The sequence below is a fragment of the Chiloscyllium plagiosum genome, unplaced genomic scaffold, assembly GCF_037043375.1.
Source record: "Chiloscyllium plagiosum isolate Xiang-an unplaced genomic scaffold, Cpla_swu_hap1 HiC_scaffold_4, whole genome shotgun sequence".
Classification (NCBI taxonomy): Eukaryota; Metazoa; Chordata; class Chondrichthyes; order Orectolobiformes; family Hemiscylliidae; genus Chiloscyllium; species Chiloscyllium plagiosum.
The window spans coordinates 11453843-11477725 of NW_028270142.1; the positions used below are offsets into that span (position 1 = coordinate 11453843).

The window sequence follows — 23883 nt, forward strand, 5'->3', positions numbered from 1 at the left end:
CAAAAAACCAGACAGCATAGGCTTAAGGTAAGGGGAGAAAGATTTAAAAGGAACCAGAGGGGCAACTTTTTCATGCAGAGGGTGGTGCGTGTATGGAATGAGCTGCCAGAGGAGGTAGTGGAGGCTGGTACAATTACAACATTTAAAAGGCATCTGGATGGGTATATGAATAGGAAGGGTTTAGAGGGATATGGGCCAAATGCTGGCAAATGGGATGAGATTAATTTAGGATATCTGGTTGGCATGAACTGAAGGGTCTGTTTCTGTTTCTGTGTTGTATATCTCTATGTCTCTACAAACAAGCAACATAGAAGGAAATGTTTTCACACGTAACAAAATATATGCATGAGAATATAATTGCCATAACAGTTCTAGTAATATCTCACAAAAAAGACAAATAAAGCAACATAAGACAACAGTTACACAATTAGATTCGTGAGCAGTGTTATCAGATAAAGCTGTTCATCCATTAAGGAAGCATTTCATAAGTACACACACCATCATTTCACAAATTGATTTTTATTAAATAAACGCATAATTCATGAGAAAGGTATTTTGAGAAATTCATGAGACCAGATATGTTGCAGACACAACACACTTCTTTTCTTGTAATGAGGTGCAGGTGATCGGTTTGGTACCCAGTCACTCTGATTGGGAAAAAAAAGCAAAATTAGACTCCACAGATTTTTTTTATTCTTGATATTTTTCTGCAAACATTTAGCTCCCAAATAGTTAAAATAGTTCACCATAGACGTTCTAGCAGCTGTATCCATTTCGGGAATCCCCTCACAAAGAGGTGGAATTCTTTTTCAGACTTGCAAACAATTTCTTGCAATTGCTGCAGCGGATATCTTTGTGGAACTTTATAAAGCAATAAGACTATTAAGTATGAGGTATACATGAGGTATAAAACATCAGAACCAAAGTTCCTTCTACAGTGAACACAGAGAGGGAGAAAGTATACATTTCAGGGATTACAATTAAAGTTGCATTTACTGTAAGTAGCCCAAGCTTGTAGTAGTTTCCATAACAAGCCCTGAAGCTTGATATAGAAAAGTCTCAGTCGACAGCTCGGTATGTTAATATTTCAGATGGAAAATGGCCAGTACCAAAATGGATCAGTTCTAATTGTACAAATTCTATAACATTCTAACAACTTTTGCTCCGAAATAAAACTAAAGGTATTGTCATACAAAAGAATGTAGACACTACAAGGGTGTAAGCTTACAGTAATTCTCATTCCCATCGTTAACAAATGAAAACAACTTTTGTAATAAAAATATATACTGTACCATCTACATTATTTGTGTATGAACAGAGCAAGGAATTATTTTTGACTTTATTCAATTAGAGTATTTCATTTATTTGTTTGCAGAAAGACGGATACAAGTTATTTGGGGGAATGAGAAAGCTACAGAGAAAGGAGTAAATCTTGACACTTGACATTCAAGCTTTTGGTCTTTACAAAATAATCACAAAAATTCCATTATCTACATATTTACCCAACAAAAAGTTGCACTTTAACACACCAGCATTTTGATAAGGCACAGCACTGTTTTATGTGCACACAATGCCTCTCGACACTTCACAAACAAGGCATTGTTCCCATTCAATTGTATTTGCCTTAACAATATGTAAAAGAATTGCCTGAATACAAATTTACACAAAACGACATTTTCTGTACATGATTGTCTTAGCAAACTGAAGTTATCTTAAATTATGAGAGAACAAATTCTCTGTAAACCGCTTTGTGACTTGACAGAATCAAACGTGTTCCTGGTGTCAAACGGCAAAAAAATTCTAATTTAAGTACCTTCATAAATGATGTTAACATACAACAGTCAGTTCATAAATAATAAAACAACCCTGGATATCAGTAAGGAAACAAAACTCCTCCACAAGTATAAGATGCCGCTAGCATTTGTCTAACTCAGTTTTCAGTGTAAGTTTTAAATTCCTTCTGGTAGAAATGTATTGTTTTCTTTACAGAGGCCTTAGATTGACGACTGTCAATGCTTAAAGCGTTATCCATACCACTTGTTGTGAAGGCCGTATAACTGGTAAGAGCTAAGCATCTTTTCAGATGCAAAATCTTCACATTTTCAGATCCATTTTCTTGTAGTACTGTAGTAGTAACAGGGCTGTTGAACATTATAATGGCTTTTCATTGTATAACCTCCACAGTCTTGTGAGCCATCAGGAACTTTGCCAGAGATTAATTTGCCTCCATTTAAAGATTGGTCAAGGGTTAAGACAAATTGCAGCTGCCTGTCAACACTTGGGACACATCACACGGTTTAGAGTCAGAAGCTGCCAGAAGACACAGAAATATTGTAGTCTACAAACAGTGAAGGTGGAGAGCTACATTTCAAAGTACTGCTACAAGTATTCCAATTCCAGGGCATGATGTAAGGCCATAAGGTCAGAGTGGCTTGAGATCCTCCAGAAGGGCATGGTGTGCTGTGAACAATACAAACAGGAAATCTGAGAAGACCACGTAGCCTTTGCTCTGGTTAAACAATTCATTGTTTGAAATGCAAACTTGAAACAGCCCAAACCATCAAAGACTTAACATTTCGTTACATAAGTTATTGCTTAATATTTGTAAAAATCCATACTATACTTTCAGCAAAACTGCTTTTGGCTGTTTTTACAGAATAATTAAAGTATTAAAGAAAACTTCTGAAAGCAGCTGAGAAAGCAAGCAGTAAGTACATGCCATAAACATCCCTCAACTTTAGTATGTTGCAACATTAAATCACGATTCCCATTTGGCATTATATCCAGCATGGTGAATTGAGTTGATAAATACGATGCAGCTGACATGTGAACTAAAATAGATCTTTTTACTTGGTAAAAGCAGCAAGTCATTGACTGGCATCCCATTTTTCTGCTTAAAAAGATCTTTAACAATTCTTGAAATTTACTGTAGGAAGAGCCTGCTTCATTAAGCAAAGATATTTATGCCAATAGGTTATTCCTTGCCACTGCTCAGGCAACCGAATGATGACAGTCAGATTCTGTTCACTATAAAAACAAATGGATTCATTGTGGAAATATGACTCGCAGGTGAACTAAGAGGAGACCTTGTCAAGAAATGACTTGAAATGTTTTCCTCGGATCATTACCATGTTTTATCAAAGTAAAAATTCTCAGAAGCAATGCATTCCAATCCCTAATGTTTGTGCTGACCTTAATAATGACCTTTTCTTTGTTGTATAAATCCTTTACTATGGAGGATGATGACTTTATTCACTAGTTAACCAAACCAGAGGAGTGTATCTAGGCAAATATTTAAAAATACCTTAATTTGACTTTGGGGACTTTACAAAAAAAATACTTATTGCTTTCAATTTGTTAAGATTTGTTAAGATTTCTTTCACACTTGTAGGAGGTTTGGCAAACTGAGGTGCATCGTAAGTTAATATGCTCTTCAGGGGCTTTCTCTGTGGATTGGACATTACCTTGGCAAACGATACCTCTACCATCCAATGACTCATGTGTGCTTTTTGCTTTTCTCGTGGTGTTGTCAAAAGACTCACATTTAGGATGCCATTATTTTCTAACTTTTATTTTAAGCTTTATCTTCTTCCCTATAATGGAATAGGTCAGTAGCACAAAATTTTAAAAAGAGTATTTCTGTCTTGCAATGCACAGAACTTTCAGCAGTAAGTTTTTACTGCTCCATCAGTTAGGTTCCCACAGACAGAGCTTGTTGGAACATGCTATTCAATCCTGCCTGAGTAGTATCTGTTTGAAAATATTCGAAATAGCAAATCTGTCTCATTCTTTCACCTCTTAATTTCTGAAGCTTTTCTAATCATCATGACCTTTAACTGTAGTTTGAATTAAGAAAAGCCCCCTATTAGGTCAGGTCCCTGCCTGTTCCTTAATTAGCCTTCTAAGTGATGTGGTTCTCGTGTGGGAATTTTGTTGACATCAAAAGTCTGCGAAAGCTGAATAATTTTTATTGGGCAACAGTCTCTTAATTTCAACAACAAAGAAGCATGCACTTTTAAGAAAATTTAAACACAAAATGATTGAAAGAGAAACCAGCTGCCAGCTGAATGCCTCTTATTGCAAACCAGGCATAAAAATTCCTTAATTTCAACCGAAATGCAGATGCACTTTGAATGCTTTATTCATTCATAATTAGGTATGCCCAAAATACTTCAATTTTTTTCCTTTCAGATGCAAAACTCAGATTCTCGTTGTGGCCACATCACTCGAACAGCCCTTATCAAAATCAGAAACGACAGGTTGGTGGAGAGCGCCACCATCCACTCCCCATTCCTCCCCCCCCCCCCCCAACCCCACTCTCTTTCCTGTTACCCCCAATGGGTGGCAAACCAATAGCAGCCTCACAGAACTTATGTGTGGAAAGCCCAACACAATAGGGGTGGCATGGCAGCTCAGTGGTTAGCACTGCTGCCTCACAGCACCAGGGTCCCAGGTTCGATTCCAGCCTTGGGCGACTGTCTGTGTGGTGTTGGCACATTCTCCCCAGGTCTGTGTAGGTTTCCTCAAGGTGCTCTGGTTTCCTCCCACAGGTGGAAGATATGCAAGTTAGGTGAATTGGCCATGATTAAATTGCCCATATTGTTAGGTGCATTAGTCAGAGGCAAATGGGTCTGGCTGGGTTATTCTTCAGAGGGTTGATGTGGACTTGTTGGGCCGAAGGGAATCCAATCCAAAATTGAGCCCTGACAAAGAGTTTTTGCCCGAAATGTTGACTTTCCTGCTCCTCGGATGCTGTCTGACTTGCTTTGCTCTTCCAGCCTCACATTTATCGACCCCCACAATTGAAGTGCACTCAGGCAATTAACTGGCTGGAATTTGAACCTGGGAAGACAGAAACCCCAACAGACCACTGCCGGCCAATCACCGATGGCACCATCAAGGTTGGTGACTGCTGTCAGTGCTGCTCCAAGCTCCTACTCATCCCTGGAGTCAGGTGAGTGGGGCAGCAAGAGGGTGGCAGGATTGATTGGCATTTGGTGGGGAGAGAGCTCTGGGCACTGGCTGTTGTAAACACAGCCCAGTCCATCACGAAGGCCAATCTCCCATCCATTGCCTCCATCTCTAGTTCTCACAGCCTTGGAAAGGCAGTCAACATCACCAAAGACCCCTCCCACCCTCGTTATAAACTCTTTCATTGGGCAGAAGACAAAAACTTAAATACACCGACCAACTGATTCAAACACAGCTTCTTCCCTGCTGTTATTAACTTCTGAATGGATCTTTCAAATTTCAAATCTAATGCTGATCTTGCTTTTTGTGCACCTTCAGTGAAGCCGCAACTTTGTATTCCTCACTCTGTTCAATCACCCTATGCAGGATTAGTGATGCTGGAAGAGCACAGCAGTTCAGGTAGCATCCGAGGAGCAGTAAAATCGACGTTTCGGACAAAAGCCCTTCATCAGGAATACAGGCAGAGAGCCTGAAGCGTGGAGAGATAAGCTAGAGTAGGGTGGGGGTGGGGAGAAAGTAGCATAGAGTACAATAGGTGAGTGGGGGAGGGAATGAAGGTGATAGGTCAGGGAGGAGAGGGTGGAGTGGATAGGTGGAAAAGGAGATAGGTAGGTAGGACAAGTCATGGAGACAGTGCTGAGCTGGAAGTTCGGAACTGCGGTGAGGTGGGGAAAGGGGAAATGAAGTGTTGAAGTCCACATTGATGCCCTGGGGTTGAAGTGTTCCAAGGTGGAAGATGAGGCATTCTTCCTCCAGGCGTCTGGTTGTGAGGGAGCGGCGGTGAAGGAGGCCCAGGACCTCCATGTCCTCGGCAGAGTGGGAGGGGGAGTTGAAATGTTGGGCCACAGGGCGGTGTGGTTGATTGGTGCGGGTGTCCTGGAGATGTTCCCTAAAGCGCTCTGCTAGGAGGCGTATAGTTTCCCCAATGTAGAGGAGACCGCATCGGGAGCAACGGATACAATAAATGATATTAGTGGATGCGCAGGTAAAACTTTGATGGATGTGGAAGGCTCCTTTAGGGCCTTGGATGGAGGTGAGGGAGGAGTGTGGGCACAGGTTTTGCAGTTCCTGCGGTGGCAGGGTAAGGTGCCAGGATGGGAGGGTGGGTTGTAGGGGGGTGTGGACCTGACCAGGTAGTCACGGAGGGAACGGTCTTTGTGGAAGGCGGAAAGGGGTGGGGAAGGAAATATATCCCTGGTGGTGGGGTCTTTTTGGAGGTGGCGGAGATGTCGGCAGATGATTTGGCTTATGGGAAGGTTTGTAGGGTGGAAGGTGAGCACCAGGGGCGTTCTGTCTTTGTTACGGTTGGAGGGGTGGGGTCTGAGGGCGGAGGTGCGGGATGTGGACGAGATGCGTTGGAGGGCATCTTTAACCACGTGGGAAGGGAAATTGCGGTCTCTAAAGAAGGATGCCATCTGGTGTGTTCTGTGGTGGATCTGGTCCTCCTGGGAGCAGATACGGTGGAGGCGGAGGAATTGGGAATACAGGATGGCATTTTTGCAAGAGGTAGGGTGGGAAGAGGTGTAATCCAGGTAGCTGTGGGAGTCGGTGGGTTTGTAAAAAATGTCAGTGTCAAGTCGGTCGTCATTAATGGAGATAGAGAGGTCCAGGAAGGGGAGGGAGGTGTCAGAGATGGTCCAGGTAAATTTAAGGTCAGGGTGGAATGTGTTGGTGAAGTTGATGAATTGCTCAACCTCCGGATGGGAGCACGAGGTGGTGCCAATGCAGTCATCAATGTAGCGGAGGAAGAGGTGGGGAGTGGTGCCGGTGTAATTACGGAAGATCAACTGTTCTACGTAGCCAACAAAGAGACAGGCATAGCTGGGGCCCATACATGTGCTACCCCTTTGGTCTGGAGGAAGTGGGAGGATTCAAAGGAGAAATTGTTAAGGGTGAGGACCAGTTCGGCCAAACGAATGAGAGTGTCGGTGGAAGGGTACTGTTGGGGACGTTGGGAGAGGAAAAAATGGAGGGCTTGGAGGCGCTGGTCATGGTGGATGGAGATGTAGAGGGATTGGATATCCATGGTGAAGATGAGGCGTTGGGGGCCGGGGAAACGGAAGTCTTGGAGGAGGTGGAGGGCGTGGGTGGTGTCTCGAACGTATGTGGGGAGTTCCTGGACTAGGGGGGATAGGACAGTGTCGAGGTAGGTAGAGATGAGTTCAGTGGGGCAGGAGCATGCTGAGACAATGGGTTGGCCAAGGTGGTCAGGCTTCTGGATCTTGGGAAGGAGGTAGAACCGGGCAGTGCGAGTTTTCCGGACTAACAGGTTGGAAGCTGTGGGTGGGAGATCTCCTGAGGTGATGAGGTTCTGTATGGTCTGCGAGATGATGGTTTGGTGATGGGGGTAGGGTCATGGTCAAGGGGGTGGTAGGAAGAGGTGTCCTCGAGTTGGCGTTTGGCTTCAACGGTGTAGAGGTCAGTGCGCCAGACTACCACTGCGCCCCCTTTATCTGCTGGCTTGATGGTGGGTTTGGGATTGGAGCAGAGGGATTGGAGGGCTGCGCATTGTGAGGGTGAGAGGTTGGAGTGGGGGAGGGTGGGGTAGGCAGGTTGAGGCGGTTAATGTCCTGGCGGCAGTTGGAAATGAAGAGGTCGAGGGCAGGTAATAGGCCAGCGCAGGGTGTCCAGGTGGATGCAGTGTGTTGGAGGTGAGCGAAGGGGTCCTCGGAAGGTGGGCGGGAGTCCTGATTGTGAAAGTATGATCTTTTTAAATAATGTGGCTGATTCCTTTTGTAATAAAAAAAAGCCTTGGCTTCTGAAGGTAGGCAGTCATTGTTGGATTGTGTTCCAAAAATTTAGAGAATTCTTGTAGTGCAAAAAGAGGCTATTCATTACACCAAGTCTGCACTACCCCTCCAAGGTGCATCCCATCCAGACCCTTCTAACTGACATTTTTTTACCATGGCTAGCCCACCTAACCTGCACATGTTTGGACAGTAGGTTTCAGAGGAAACTCCCATAGACACGTGCAAACTCCACATAGTCAGCCATTTGAAGTTGGAATCAAACCCCGGTCCTCAGCGCTGTGAGGCAGTAGTGTCAACCACTGAGCCACTGTGCCACCCTGAGTTGATACTGCTCCAGAGACGTGGTGACTAGTAGCCCTCAGAGAGTATTGCCACAGTGGAGTACAGTTAGGGTGAAGACAAGACATATCCCAATTTTACAGAGTAGCTGCCTTACAATCAGTTTAAAAGTTAGTGAATGAGTGAGTGGAGAAATGGGGAGAGCAGCCAATCTCCTCCATGGAGCTGGTTTGGTCATTTACATATTGTAATATGTCTGGAGATCTCATATGAAACCAGTTTCACACGTTTAACCACGGCTGACAAAGTTTCCAAGCCTCATGATATCTAATAGTTCCGTGAAAATGGGGACAGCTCTGGAGAAAAGCTAAGTGTCTTTGCAGCACTGCTTATAATCCAGGAGAGGTGCAAGAGCTCCTTCTCACCTCGGTTACCAGATTCCCAGGCATCTCAATCCCCAAAAATGTACCATGTTGATGGCTCTCCATCTGTCAAGCCCCATTGGACCCAGGAATCTAGATCCCACTGACAGAGCACCGATTTCCTTACCCACTCCTCTGGGGACTCGGCTTCTCGTTAGAAAAATATGTAAACTTTTGGAAGCTAATGCGGACTTCCAGGTTTCCTGATCAAAATTCTTCCATCACAATATAGGAACAGGAGTGGGCTATTCAGCCCCTTGAGCTTGTTCTGCCATTCAGTCAGATCATGCCTGATCTGTGGCAGCACGGTGGCTCAGTGGTTAGCACTGCTTCCTCACAGCACCAGGGACCCGGGTTCGATTCCAGCCTCGGGCGACTGTCTGTGTGGAGTTTGCTAATTCTCCCCGTCTGCATGGGTTTCCTCTGGGTGCTCCAGTTTCCTCCCGCAGGCCAGGTGAGTTGGCCATGTTAAATTGCCCATAGTGTTAGGTGCATTAGTCAGGGGTAAACATAGGGTAGAGGAATGGGTCTGGGTCGATTACTCTTTGACGTGAAGGGCCTACCTCCATACACCTGCCTTTGGCCCATACACTTAAATATTGTTGCTTAACAAAAGCCTACCTCACTCAGATAAAAAATTAATAACTGATTCTGCATCCACTATCATTTTTGGAAGAGATTTACAAACTGTTTGTGCACATATAAGGGCATATTATGTATAATGTGATGGCAATTGTTTTTAATCACTGCTACAGATGGAGTCAATGGGAATCAGGGGAAATCTCTGCACTGGGTGGAATCATAGCTGGTACGAAGGAAGATGGTCATAGAGTGTTAGAGGCCAATCAGCTCAGTTTGCAGGCGTTCTTCAGGCCTAGTATCCTAGGCCCAACCATCTTCAGCTGCTTCATCAATGACCTCCCCTCTGTCATAAGGTCAGAACTAGGGATGTTTACCAATGGTTGTATTATGCTCACCATTCCTCAGATACTGAAGCAATCCATGTCCAAATGCAGCAAGACCTGGATAATATCCATGACTGGGCTGTTAAGTGGCAAGTTACACTTGCACTACACAAGTGCTAGGTAATGACCATTTCCAACAAAAGTGAATCTAATCACCATCTCTTGATATTCAATGGTATCGCCATCACTGAATTCCCCACTGCTACAATTCTGGGAGGTAGCATTGACTAGAAACTGAACTGGATCGGATACACAAATACTTTTTGTCTACAACAGCAGGCGAAAGGCTGGGAATCTTGCACCGAGTAACTCATTTTGTGTTCCTCCAAAGCATGTCCACCATTTACAAGTCAGGAATGTGATGGAACACTCCCCACTTGCCTGGATGTGTGCAGCTCCAATAATTCTCAGGGAGCTTGTCACCATCCAGGACAAAGCAGTCCATGTGATTGGCACCAAATCCACCAGCAGTCCCTCTGTTACTGATGCTCAGTAGCGCCACCTACAAGACGTACCGCAGAAATTCATCAAGACTCATTAGAACATCCCTTTTAAACCCACAACACAACCATCTAGAAGGACAATGACAGCAAAAGCATGACAAAACAAATTTCTGGTTAAGCCACAATAGCATTCTGACTTGGAAATATATTGTTGTTCCATCAGTGTTGCCGGTAAAAATACTGCAATCCCCCTTGTGGTTGTACCTACCAAATGGACTGTAGTGGCTCAGGAAGGTAGCTCAGCACCATCTTCTCAAGGGCAATTAAGGATGGGCAATAAATGCAGGCCTACATCCCGTGAATGACTTTTTTGAAAAATCAAATATTTTAAATTTCTTTGAGGATTTGTATTTTCAAGAATTGTGGAAAAAAGGCGATCTGTCAAAAGTTTAATCTGGATTCATTTAGAAACAACGAAGATCAGCGAAAAGACTTCAACATTGAAACCTTTTGTATTAAAACAAGGCTTCTTGGAAAACATATGAGTTCATATAACTGAACGGATTAACTTCTCAGAGGTCCACAGCCTGAACTTTAGTGCAAACTTGTTTAAAAACAATGTGGCTTGGAGAGTTGCTTCGTGGTATCAGTGGGGATAAGCCTACTAAGAACATGCTTCACAGCTTGTGCTTCCAGTTTCTGAATTAACTTTGCAGTGAATTAATTGTGAAACCTGAATGTTCTTCTGGAAGAGGGACAGAACCTCTCAATATTGTATTTCCTGAGTATGTGTGTCTGCCAATAAGCCAGAAACAACTGCACTTGTTAATGATAGAACTATATATAAGGCCATCAGACCGACTGCCATCATAATGTTCTATGTCTTATACCTTTTTGCTTTCAAAAATAATAATTCATGACCAGAGAGTATTTTTCTTTTTAAAATTAATATTTACAGAGAGAGATCCAATTTTTTCCTCCTTTACCTGAAGAATGTGTATTTTGTGTTACTTAAATTTCCATTTTCATACAACAAACTGTACATGTGAACCCACTTTATATCTTTATGGAATGGGTTTTCTTTGACAATAAATCAATAGCCTTGAGTTTATTAAAGAAACAAAGTTGATAAATCTTTTCATTTTAAGTCTAATTGACTATATTTGTAATTGAGTCAGGTATGTTTACATTTAATCTTTGACCCTTGGAATGGTGGGACTTTCATGACTCCCACTTTGTTTGTAGCAAGGTAGACATTGTTATGGCAACTTTGAGGAGGACAAGATGCAAGGTCTCACTCCTATGAGATCCTAAGCTGTTCTAACCACAGGTCCACATGATATTATCACAGTGGAAGGTGCAGTTGGCACTACACAGTATTAATCCTTTCAGACCCATATACTATAATCACCACCTACACTATTATTGAAATCTTATTCCCACTGTAAAAAAAACCCTAAATTCTCAATTCTCTTTCTATACCAGTCTTAAACTGAAGTTGTGCCCTTTCAGTTGGTTATACACTTCCTATAATGATTGCTGTACTCCATCTATGGCCGAACTAAAGCCTTAAATTCAACTAAGGAGATTCAATGTACCTGTCTGTTAGGTGTTAAATATCCATGTTAATATGATAGATATCAAACTAAAGGTTCTATTTTTTTGTGGCCTTATCCACTTGCATGTCCAATCTTACTTATCAGAGAAGCTGTAAAAACCAAAGATCCTCTGCTCCTCTCCAAGTAAAATTGTGCTACTTCCTTACCTAGATTGTGTCTCATTTCACGACACTACCACACCTAATTTGTCCACTTCACCATCCTGTAGATGGCCATCTGAAATCTTTTACACAGCTTGCCACAATTGCCAGATGAGCCTCCTTAGCCAGTTTTAGCAGCTATCCCTGAATCCCTAAAGCCAGCTCATTTATTCAATAGGAAAAAGCAATATGGACCCCTAAAGAATTCTACATTTTTGAACCTTGCAGTTTGAAAAAGCACATCTTTCACTGTTTATTATACAGCCTTGTCTCCTGATGTGAAGTAGTTGTATTGGAGGCAGTTCAGAGAAAATTTACTGCATTGATTCCAATGATGAGGGCTTTGACTTATGAAGTGAGATTGAGCCGTTTAGATACTCTCTGGAGTTTCGAAGAAAAGGGCACTGACAAAGTAAACATCGAGGAGGATGTTTCCTCATGTAGGGAAATCTAGAATGAGAGGTCATAGTTTTAGGATAAGGTGTAGCTGATTTAAAACAGAGTTGAGGAGGAATTACTTCTCTCAAAGGGTCATGAATCTGTCAAATTCACTCCCCCAGAGTGCAGTGGGTGCTAGGATATTGAGTTAAGTTAAGAAGGAGATGCTTAGATTTTTAATTAGCAATAGGTTGAAGGGCTATAGAGAGTGGGTAGGAAAATGGAGTTGAGGCTGAGATGTGATCAACCATGATTGTAGCAGATGGTGGACCACTCTCGAGGGTCTGAATGGCCTACTCCTGCTGTTAGTTCTTCTGAAGACGAGTTATTTATGCAATAATTGAAGGACTTACTTCTGGAGTAATATTGTTATCTGCTATGATTGAAAATTGTTTCAGATTTTGATCGTTGCTACCTGCAGTCTTTGAGACACTTAAAGTGATTGTGCAACATGGATGCAAGTGGCTTGGTAGCAATTTCCTTTTGTTTAATGGGCTCTGATTAAGAAATGGACACATAAGTACTGTTTAATAAAGAGAGTGTTACAATCTTAGATGATTTACCTTTTTAGATGCCTGTTCTTCTTCCACACCGTCTCCCACAACAACATACACAACTTTTTTGCCAAACCTTTGAATTATACGTTCAAAGCAGCTTTCTTTCCCTAAAGTAAAAGATGCAAATTGTTACTTTGAAAGAACACATTGTTTTACTGGAACACCAAATTTAAATATTTTGCTTTTTTAAGTGCAGCAGGTTCAAACCTATTGGTCAGTGCATTGAGATGGGAGTTGGGAGGTCATGTTGCGACTGCACACTACTTTTGGAATACTGTATTCCATTCTGGTCTCCTTCCTATAGGAAGGATGTTGTGAAACTTGAAAGGGTGCAGATAAGATTTACAAGGATGTTGCCAGGGTTGGAGGGTTTGAGCCATAGGGAGAGGCTGAATAGGTTGGGGCCATTGGAAGCTGAGGGGGTGACCTTTTGGGGGTTTATAAAATCATGATGGGCAGTGATAGGGAAGACAGCTAACACTTTTTTCCCCAGAATAGGGGAGTCCAGAACTAGAGGGAATAGGTTTAGGGTGAGAGGGGCAAGATATAAAAGTGACTTAAGGGGTAACTTTTTCATGAGAGGGTGACGCATTTATGGAATGAGCTGCCAGAGGAAGTTAGTACTAGTACCGGAGGCAAGTACAATTACAACGCTTAAAAGACATCTGGGTGGGTATATGAATAGGATGGGTTTGGAGGGATATGAGCCAAATGCTGGTAAATGGGACTAGATTAATTTAGGATATCTGGTCAGCATGGACGGGTTGGACTGAAGGTTCTGATTGCATTCTGTATAACTCTGACTTTATGCTGTACCATATATTGAAAGTATATACGTTTTTGCTTTGAATTACTTGCATGAACTACCAACATCAGCTCTGCCATCAAAGGACACAGCGAGAGAGTGAAAGTATGCCATATGCTGGTATCGAGAATCAAATGAAAGTAAGTTAGTGTCTCCTTAACTGGGAATAGTGGATGATATTGGGAGAAAAGGAAGTGGAGAAAAAAAAAAGGTTTCGTTTTAAACAAAACCAAAACTTTTGTAAGTAGTGTCATTTAGAGTAAAATAAATAACAATGTACTTTATTGTGGAATGATTACCTCCATTTAATATCTATAAAGAAATGCAAGTCTCTCTGTACAATTCATGTAGTAGGAAGTAAAAGGTTAGTGGTTAATTGCTGTTTCTGTATTTCACGATATATATCAATGATTGAGCTTTAAATGTGGGGGATACGATTCAGAAATTGCGAGCTGCTACAAGAATTAATATTTCTGGCTGACAGTGAGGGAGAAGGAAACAGATTGCAGGAAGATATCAACGGACTGAGTAAATGGGCAGAAAAGTTGCAAAGTGGTGCAGGTATAGAACGTACTGTATCAAAAGATTGAAGAGGCAGTCATTTACATCGCATTTACTTGTATATTCCTTGAAGCATTGGAACATACAATATCACAGACTAAGACTTAGACAGCAGAATTAGTCTCAGTAGCCCTTTCTCTATTGACCCAGTCACGATGGCCCAAATAACCTCCTGCGTTGGAAAGGTGTATGATCCCAAACCTATCGTCAGACAATTCAACAAATAACTGCAATTCATTCCATCTTGTAGAAAAGCTTTCCCTCTGAAATTGTCAAAGTTTAACATTAATATGTTTATAACCATCTCTTTAATGGGAAAATAAAATTCACAGATCAATTTTGAGAAGTGCCAGATATAATTAGATTAGAGATGAAGTGAAATACTTAAGTTATTTACACTTTGTATTCTGATTTTACTCACCTATTTTTGTTGCACTATATATGTTTTCAATTGGAAAAACAATTCCTAATCCATACAGCAAGACTTTGGCAAGAGCAGGTATCAATTGTGTTGTTGTTACTAAAATATTTATACAGTTTGACCTGAAAGACATCATATATTTGGCGTTATTGAAAGTTATATTCTGAAGTTGGTTAAAGAATCAGTTATATAACCGAGTAAACACGTTCTGCCATTTTGTTATCAACTAAACACCATAAGTTGTGTTCTATAAGTACTCTAATACATTGTATTTTGTTACAAACCATTTTCATTATCTAATTACTTTGGTGTGCTGTAAACTGCAAGTTCAGATTGCTCCTCACCTTGAGTGAATGAGTGTGAGAACTTTCAGTGCAACTGTTAACCATGAGTCTGTCAAAGCTTCAATTTCTGCTCGTAATTGTAACCATGATTCCCTTTTCGTCGGACCAAGGAGACCTGAGATTTTCAAAATAATTATTCTGAGTTAAAGATTCATGTGTGGTTGACTCTTAACTGCCCTCTGAAATGCCCAGCAAGTCACTCAGTTCAAGGACAATTGAGAGCGGGCAACAGATAATGCCTACATCCATTGAAAGAATAACAACAAAATTCAATATTTAATAAGACCCACATAAAACTACTCAATGCACAGAACACTTTTAAGAGAATGAAGCATATTACCAAACGGCATACCTAAATATTATACAAAGCCATAAAAGTTAAAACCTAATTATTTTCACATTTTTTTAATTTTACATTTTGATTTTTATTTCTCTCTCTATGTCATAAAGCCACATTCAGACAGCAGGATAAAACAGCATGGATCACATACCCACTTGATTAACCAATGAAACCCTGTTAGAATCATGTTTCTTTTGGGGGCTTACTTCTGTAAAAGACTAACTGGAAACATGAGTCAAATAGGGTTAGTGGGGAAATTGAAGTCCACTGGAAGTTTAGCATCTTTTGACATGCAGATATGCAATTCATTAATGTGCTCCAATTACCAGTTTATTTGAGAACTGATAAATTTCAAACAAAATATACAAACTTGACCAAGAGAAAACCCACATACACAAATATTTTGGTTGGATTTCTTTTATTTAGAAAATATATAGAAGATTATGCCAAACTGGCTGCAAATACAGATACTGTTGTTTAGTACAAACCTAATTAAACCCAGTAAGTCTCCACTGAAGAACTGGATCGTCAGACCATGATTATAAAGTGCATATACATGTTTACAATCGGCAAGCATTTAAATATTCCAATGCTACCATATTAAGACAAGAAACCTGATGTGTTTTACTCCAAACAGATAAATTACATGAAAAGAATACTGTTTTGAATTTTGGCTTTTAAAACGTTATCTGCATAAATCACTATTTTTAGCAGGTTTCAGTGTTCATTATATCACAACAATTATCATCAATTTAATGTTTAATCAAAACAGTATTCACAAATTACTTAGAAAATATCTATTTGCTCTTACCTGTTACTTATAGAGTAATTTAGAATGGAAACAGACCCTTCGGTAAAACCAGCCTAGGTCGACCATGTTCCCAAACTGAACTAGTGCCACCTGTCTGTGCTTGGCCCATATCCCTCCAAGGTAAAAACAATGACTGCAGATGCTGGAAACCAGATTCTGGATTAGTGGTGCTGGAAGAGCACAGCAGTTCAGGCAGCATCCGAGGAGCAGTAAAATCGACGTTACGGGCCAAAGCCCTTCACCTGTATTCCTGATGAAAGGCTTTTGCCCGAAACATCAATTTTAATGCTCCTCAGATGCTGCCTGAACTGCTGTGCTCTTCCAGCACCACTAATCCTTTTCCCTCCAAACCTTTCCTATTCATGACTTTATCCAAATGTTTTTTAAACATTGTAACTGGACCTGCAACCACCACTTTCGCTGGCAGTTCATTCCACACATGAAATGCCCTCTGGGTAAAAAGTTTGCTCCTTTGTCCTTTTTAAACCTGTCGCCTGTCAGCCTAACAAATTCCTCCTAGATTTGAACTCACCCACCTGAGGGAACAGCCTTGTAATTCATCATAACTCTGCCCCTCATGATTTTATAAACCTCAGTAAGGTCATTCCTCAACCTCCTACGTCCTGGTGAAAGAAGACCCAAACGTTTTAGTCTATGTTTATATTTCAAACCCTCCATTCCTGGCAACATGCCGGTAAATCTTTTCAGAATCCTCTCTAGATTAATCATATCATTTCTATAGCAGGGCAACCAGAACTGCACACAGTATTCCAGAAGTGGCCTCACCAACATCCTGTACAACCTCAACATAACTCCCAACTCCAATATGCAAAAGTCTGAGCAATGAAGGCAAGGGTGTGAAACACCTTCTTAAGCACCCTAACTATATGTGATGCAAAGTTCATAGAATTACGTACTTGAAACCCCAGGTCTCTCTGTTCTACAACACTACCCAACGGGGAGAAAGTGTGGACTGCAGATGCTGGAGATCAGAGTCGAGAGTGTGGAGATGGAAAAGCACAGCTGGTCAGGCAGCGTCCGAGGAGCAGGAAAATCAATGTTTCAGGAATAAGCCCTTCATCAGGAACGATCAGCCATTCCTGATGAAGGGCTTATGAAACGTCGATTGCCCTACTCCTCGGATGCTGTCTAATCTGCTGTGCTTTTCCAAAACCACACACTTGACCCCCAACACTACCCAACACCCTATTTTTAATTGTATAATTCTTGCCTTAGTTTGTTTTAACAAAATGCAATAACTCACATTTATCCAAATTAAACTCCTCTGCCACTCATCTACCCACTGCCCAATTGATCAAGATCTCTTTGTAATCTTAGCTGACCTTCTTCACTGTCCACTACACCATCAAGTTTGGTGTCATATGCAAACTTACTAACTATGCTTCCTAAATTCTCATCCAAATCATTTATTTAAATTACAAACAAAAGTGGGCTTAGTACTGATCCTTGTGGAACACCATTGGTCATAGGCCTCCCAGTCCAACCAACAATCCTCCATCACCACCCTCTGTCTCTGACCATAAAGTTAATTTTGTGTCCAACTGGCAAGCTCACCCTGAATCCCATGTGATCTAACTATACGAATTAGTCTACTATGCAGAACCTTGTCAAAGGCTTTACTGAAATACAAGGAAACAACATCTATCACTCTGCCCTCACCAATCTTCATTTAAAAAACTCAATCAAGTTGGTGAGACATGATTTTCCTTTCACAAAACCATGTTGACTATCCTTAATCAATCCTTGCTTCTCCAAATGCATGGAAATCCTAACTTTCCGAACCACCTCCAACAACTTACCCACCACAGAGGCCTACAGTTTCCAGGCTTCTCCTTACAGCCTTTCTTAAACAATGACACAACATTAGCCACCCTCCAATACTTCACCTGTGTTAACAGTTGATACAAATATTTATTGCAAATTAGCCAACTATATCATGAAAGAAGATTAGAATACTTGCCTCCAACATTATTCTTGTAGGTGTTATATATTTCTTTTACTCGTCGATAGCGAAAAGCTAACTTCCGCATCCAATCAACTCCTCCACGCACACCAGTTGCTAGGCAAAGATTCGCACTAGTTGCTGCAGCATGAAAGCCATCTGTAGCAAAGTTATAAGTGCTGTATAAATGGACACAAATTATACAACGGTCAGTGGAGAACAAACACATTGGTATTTCATATAACATCTTGCGCCTTATCTAATTTCTCCTTCCCTGGAGCGGCATTGATAAGAAAGTTTGGAAAATGTAGCAAGAATTAAAAATAAAATTGGAATCCTCACGTTGAGGAACAAGTTCCTAATTTTTTCTTTAAAGTTGAAACAGTGACTTCAGATCCCAAGTTGAGCAGTGACTACCTTACTATCTTGTTGAATCACCTCATTACCCTGCCACTTCCAATTCTCCTCTCCTATGGATGCCATGAACTCCTGACATATAAACCAAAGCAGCTTGCTTCTCTCGGCTTCTATCCAGCTCGGTTCTTGTCACCATGTCTCACTCTGTCAACAAGCATGGGCAAACCAGCAGCCTCACAACACATCATCATGACTGCTCTCAATCGGACTCCCACCCCTTCAGCTCTTTCAACACTCCACTTTGGAGCTTAGGGACACCTCCAACTTATCGCTTTTTCCAGCTTGAACATATATGTCGTGCAACTAAACAGGATGGCTTATGGCTGTTAGCTTACTTTCTGAAGACTGACAGTGTGTACAAGGAGATGTTCAGTCCTGAAGGAGCTCAGGGTGCAAGGTTTGCCATGCAGTGGAGTATCAGTGCTGGCAGCCTCTGGGGATTGTGTGGCTTTTAAGCTCAGAAGGAGAGACAGGCAGCTTGTCACAGTGTGGAGCACTGAACAGCCAAGGGGTTGAGGATGTCACTTCATGGCACTATGCTACATCAACTTCGCACTTATAGCATAAACCAACAGCTTGTAGCATAAACGTGGCAACCACACTGCATGTACTTCAACCAAGTGGCTATCTTTGCAAATCGAAGAGGTGCAGGACTATGATCAGAGGGCAGAATTGTTTGCTTGTTCCTACCAGGCTCCTTGCAATCCACGGGTTGGGACAGCGTGGTCCTGCAGGTTAAGTGCAGACAATCGAGTTTACAGGTATGTGAGTCCTTAATGTTAGACATCTCAATTCTAAAGGGTCATCCCTTCACTCTGAGGCTGTGCCCTTGGGTCCTATTCTCTCCTACTAGTGGAAACATCCTCTCCATGTCCAGTCTATCCAGACCTCTCAGTAATCTGTAAGTTTCAATCTGTAAATTTCCCCCTCATCATTCTAAACTCCATCAATTACAGATCCAGAATCAACCATTCCTCATATGACAAGCCCTTCATCCCCAGGATCATTCTTGTAAATCTCTTTTGGACCCCCTCTAACACTAGCACATCCTTCCTTAGATACAGGGCCCAAAACTGCTCACACTGATGTGGTCTGTCCATAGCCTTATACAGCTTCAGCAGTACATCCCTGTCCTTGTATTCCAGCCCTCTTGAAAAGAATGTGAACACTGCAGTTGGTTTCTTAACTGCCAATTGAACCTGTACATTAGCCTGAAGGGAATCCTGGACTAGGGCTCTGAAGTCCTGGTTGGACGTTGAGGTCTCCAGGTCCCGACGTGAACAATTGAACTTCTCCAGCTAACATGTGGATTTTCATTTCCTGTGAAATGTGGCACATTCCACCAATACCCCTTCACACCCTCCCCTCTAGCCCATACACACACCTGGGCCCTCTCAATCTGACTTGGGTTTAAATTCATCTACCTCATATTTCAAATTAACAACAATTAACAACCAATTAATTAACAACCAGCATCCAATGCCATTTGGGAAGAGGGTTCCAAACATCTGCCACCCTGTGTGTGTAAAAGTGCTTCCTAACATCTCTCCTGAACAGTCTGCCCTAATTCTCAGACAGTGCCCCTAGCTCTAGAATCCCCAACCAACGGGAATAGTTTATCTTTATCTACCCTGTCTTTTCCTGCTCATATCTTGAGGGTGATTACAGTGGAGAGGGTGTTGCCAGGGATGGGAAGTCTGAGATATGAGGAGAGACCGGATAGTCTGGGATTGCTTTCCCTGGAGCACAGCAAGGGAAACCTGATTGTGAGGTATACAAAAATATGAGAGGCATTGACAGAGTAGATGGTGAGAATCGTGTCCCCAGGGCAGACATGTCAAAGACCAGAGGGCGTACATTTAAGATGAACAGCAAGTGCTTTAGAGGAGGTCTGAGAAAAAAATCTTTCACCCAGAGGGGGTAGAAATATGAAATGTGCTGCCTGAGAGGTAATGGAGGCAGAAGCCAAGATGAGCACTTAAAATGCCAGGGCATGGTAGGCTATGGACCACGTGCAGGTAAATGGGTTTGCTGTGTTTATTGGTTGGCAATGACAGGGTGGGCTGAAGGGCCTGTTGTTACGCTGTATGACTCAATGACTCCCATCAGATCACACCTTAACCTTCTCAATTCTTGAGAAAATAGGCCTAATGTGTATAGTCTCTCCTCGTAACTTGTCACCTGAAGTCCAGGTACCGTGGAGATGTTCCATGTAACAGTGAATACTCTGGTCCATTAGCCTTGGCAATTTGTCTGTGCAGTGGCAGTATTTAAACAAGTGCTGGTCCTGAAAGGGTGAAGTAGCATGGATGGTAGCACTTGAACAAACTACTGAACTGTTACAGCACAGATGGAGACTATTCGGCCCCTATTATCCAGTGCCACTCTCCTGCCTTTTCCCCATATCCTTGTATACCATTACTAGTCATGCAATACCCTCCTGAATGCCTCGATTGAACCTCCCTCCACCACATTTCAAGGCAATGCATTCCATACTCTAACCACTCACTGGAGGGAAAAACTCTTCCTCATTCACTGAAAACAACAAGTGCTGAAGGTCACAGCAGGTCAGGTGGCATCCGTGGAGAGAGAGCAAGCCAATGTTTCGAGACTGGATGATTCCTCAGCAGAGTTCACTTATTTCATTTGTGCGTCACTTTAAATCTATGTCCTCTTGCCCTTGTTTCTTTTAGAAGCGGAAACAGCTTCAGTCTATCTACTCTGTTCGTTCTGCCAAACAATGAGAAAAAGGAACTCGTGACAAACAACTAGCTTCACTATTGTACCCTTGGACAGTGCGGAAGGTCATTCGCTGCACTGCTGTGTGACTCACGGGGTTGCCATCTTGGTTCTGGTGGTATGGACTCTGCAGCAATCAGGAGGAACATAGCAACACAGGAACAGGGGTAGGTCATTCAGCCACTGTGCCTGCCCCACCATCCAATACAAACATGACAGGTTGAGCACTACAATGGCTTTTACCTACCCCATCCCCACTACCAATGGTGTACAGGGTTATCAGGAATCCATTCATCTTTACCTTAAACATTCTCAGAACTGCACCTCTACAGTCCTCTATGCCAGAGAATTGCAAAAATGCACAATACTTCCTTCTCATCTGGGGCCTTCTTATTTTTAAACTGTGCCCTCGACTACTTAACCAGCTCAAGCTTAATCTACATCTCCTCCTGGAGCCCCTCCTTTCTATCACCCGATCTGGTAGTATCTCTGGCTTCCTGTTGGTGAACTGGGGTACCAGTGTGGGCCATGCCCTCGGTTACACGAGCCAAGCCACATGGGACCTGGCCTGTATGGGCATCTGAAGTGCTTTGCTTCTGGGCTTTCAATGTGGCACCATTTACTTTTAATTCAATCACAGGATGAGGGCTGGTTAGGCCAATGTTTATTGCCAATCTCTAATTACCCAGAGGAGAGTTAAGAGTCAACCACATTGTTGTGGGTCCAGACTCACATGTAGGCCAGAATAGGAAAGGATGGCAGTTTCCTTCCCTGAAGGATATTAGTGAGCCAGATGGGTTTTTCCTGACAATGGTTTGTGGTCATCATTTTTAATTGAATCCAAATTCCACAATCTGCCATAGCAGGATTTGAAGCCAGGTCCCCGGGATATTAGCTTAGCTTCTGGATTAATAGTCGAGTGATAATAGCATTAGGCCATTGCCTTCCCTTAGCCTCTGCTAGTGGTGGGAATGCCTGAAGATTCCATGTGATTCCATGAGAAAAGTGCCATGGAGCCCAGATAAGGTGAACAGCAGAAGATTGAGTGAACAAATCTGTTCCATGCTTTGGCAGACTAGCTGCCATGACTCTCAGTCGATGAAATACTTCAACTCGAAATGCGAAAGCCCAGCCTGTAAATTCTACTCAACAAAAACCGAAGGAACTGCGGATGCTGGAAATCAGAAACAACAACAGAAATTGCTGGAAAAGCTCAGCAGGTCTGGCAGCACCTGTGCAGAGAAATCAGAGTTAACTTTTCGGGTCCAGTGACCCTTGTCAGAACTTTCATTTTGTGATGAACATACCTCAAATCCTGCCCATTATCGTCTGATGATACATCATCGATATGAACTTGATCACATTCCTGTAAAGGATTCAAGATGTTGGTAAGGTAATTTAAATATAGGCTAAAATTATTCTATCTGAAACAGTGCTGAAAATAATGGAGACAAACAGGGAACTTGTACAAGCTGCCAAACCTCTGTTCAAGTATTTTGACTTTGTTTTATTAAAACATTGCTGTAAAATTCAAATGAAAATATTTACCTTTTTCTCTTCATGCTTATGTAGTATTTGAATAAACCATAGCTATAGCTGAATCATTTTTAAAAGTGAGCATTAAATAATCTATACTGGATTAATTAGGATTAACAAATAGCTGATAGCTTTGCAAAATTACTGTTTCCATTGACTTGTTGAAAAAAAATACGCTGAAGAATCAATTGGTTTGGAGAATGATGTCAAAATTAATGAAACCAGTTTTTGATATTCCATAATATTCTAATATTAACATCTGCTTTTGCAAATACGAAAGAAAATTCTAAGGAAAGAAACATGATATGTAAATCTATCTGCTACTTCTTTAAGGATGACAAAAGCAAGTATTCATTTTGTTGACGAACCCTCAGCGTAGTAAAACTTTCCAAGGTTGGAGAATTATCAAACAGAATTTGATATTGAGCACCAAAAAATAGAAAAAGAAATGCCATAGTCTTACCAGACCACAGGGCTGCTCTCCTGTTAAAGACAGGGAGAAAGGAATGAAGAGAGAAAGGGAGAAAGAAAGGAAAGGAAGGGAAGAGATGGAAGGGAAGGGAAGGAAGGAAGAAAAGAAGGGAAGGAAGGGAAGGAAGATAGAAAGGGAGGGAAGGGAAGGGAAGGAAAGGGAAGGGCAGGAAGGGAAGAGAAGGGAAGGGCAGGAAGGGAAGAGAAGGGAAGGGCAGGAAGGGAAGGGAAGAGAAGAGAAGGGAAGGGAGGGAGAGAGTAGGACAGGGAAGAGAAGGAAGAGCAGGGTAGAGAAGAGCAGGGGAAGGAGAGAAGAAGAGAAGGGAAGGAAGGGAAAGGGAAGGGAAGGGAAGGGAAGGAAGGAAGGGGAAGGGAAGGAAGGGAAGGGAAGGAAGGGAAGGAAGGGAAGGAAGGGAAGGGAAGTGAAGGGAAGGAGAAGGAAGAGAAGGGAAGAGAAGGGAAGAGAAGGAGAGAAGGGAAGAGGGAAGAGAAGGGAAGAGGAAGGAAGGGAAGGAAGGGAAGGGAAGGGGAAGAGAAGGGAGAGAAGGGAAGAGAAGGGAAGGAAGGGAAAGGGAAGAGAAGGGAAGGAAGGGAGAAGGGAAGGAGGAAGGAGAGAAGGGAAGAGAAGGGATGAGAAGGGAAGAAGAGGAAGGGGGAGAGAAGGGAAGAGAAGGAAGAGAAGGGAAGAGAAGGGAAGGAAGGGAAGGAGGAGGGAAGGGAAGAGAAGGGAGGGAAGGAAGGGAAGGGAAGGAGAGGGAAGAGAAGGGAAGAGGAAGGAGTAAGGGAAGGAGAAGGGGAAGGAAGGGATGAGAAGGAAGAGAAGGGAAGGGAAGAAGGGAAGAGAGGGAAGAGAAGGAAGAGAAGGAAAGAGAAGGGAGAGAAGGAAGAGAA

The 23883-nt window shown here is 42.3% G+C and overlaps 1 protein-coding gene across 10 annotated transcripts in view; it reads right to left on the reverse strand.

Annotated features, from left to right (window-relative positions):
• Positions 1-512: 512 nt before the first annotated feature.
• Positions 513-23883, reverse strand: part of eya1 (EYA transcriptional coactivator and phosphatase 1) — a 215219-nt gene continuing 191848 nt past the window's right edge. For 9 of the 10 annotated variants that reach the window (XM_043689214.2, XM_087985962.1, XM_043689212.2 and 6 more), the window contains 6 exons: positions 22293-22351; positions 17848-18008; positions 14716-14830; positions 14372-14493; positions 12591-12691; positions 513-2460 (listed from right to left, as the gene is read on the reverse strand). In XM_043689214.2, coding sequence (XP_043545149.1) covers positions 2380-2460; positions 12591-12691; positions 14372-14493; positions 14716-14830; positions 17848-18008; positions 22293-22351 — 639 coding nt within the window. In that variant the 3' untranslated portion in view covers positions 513-2379. The remainder of the gene's footprint in view (positions 2461-12590; positions 12692-14371; positions 14494-14715; positions 14831-17847; positions 18009-22292; positions 22352-23883) is intronic. The other variant, XR_015756901.1, reaches the window with a different exon arrangement.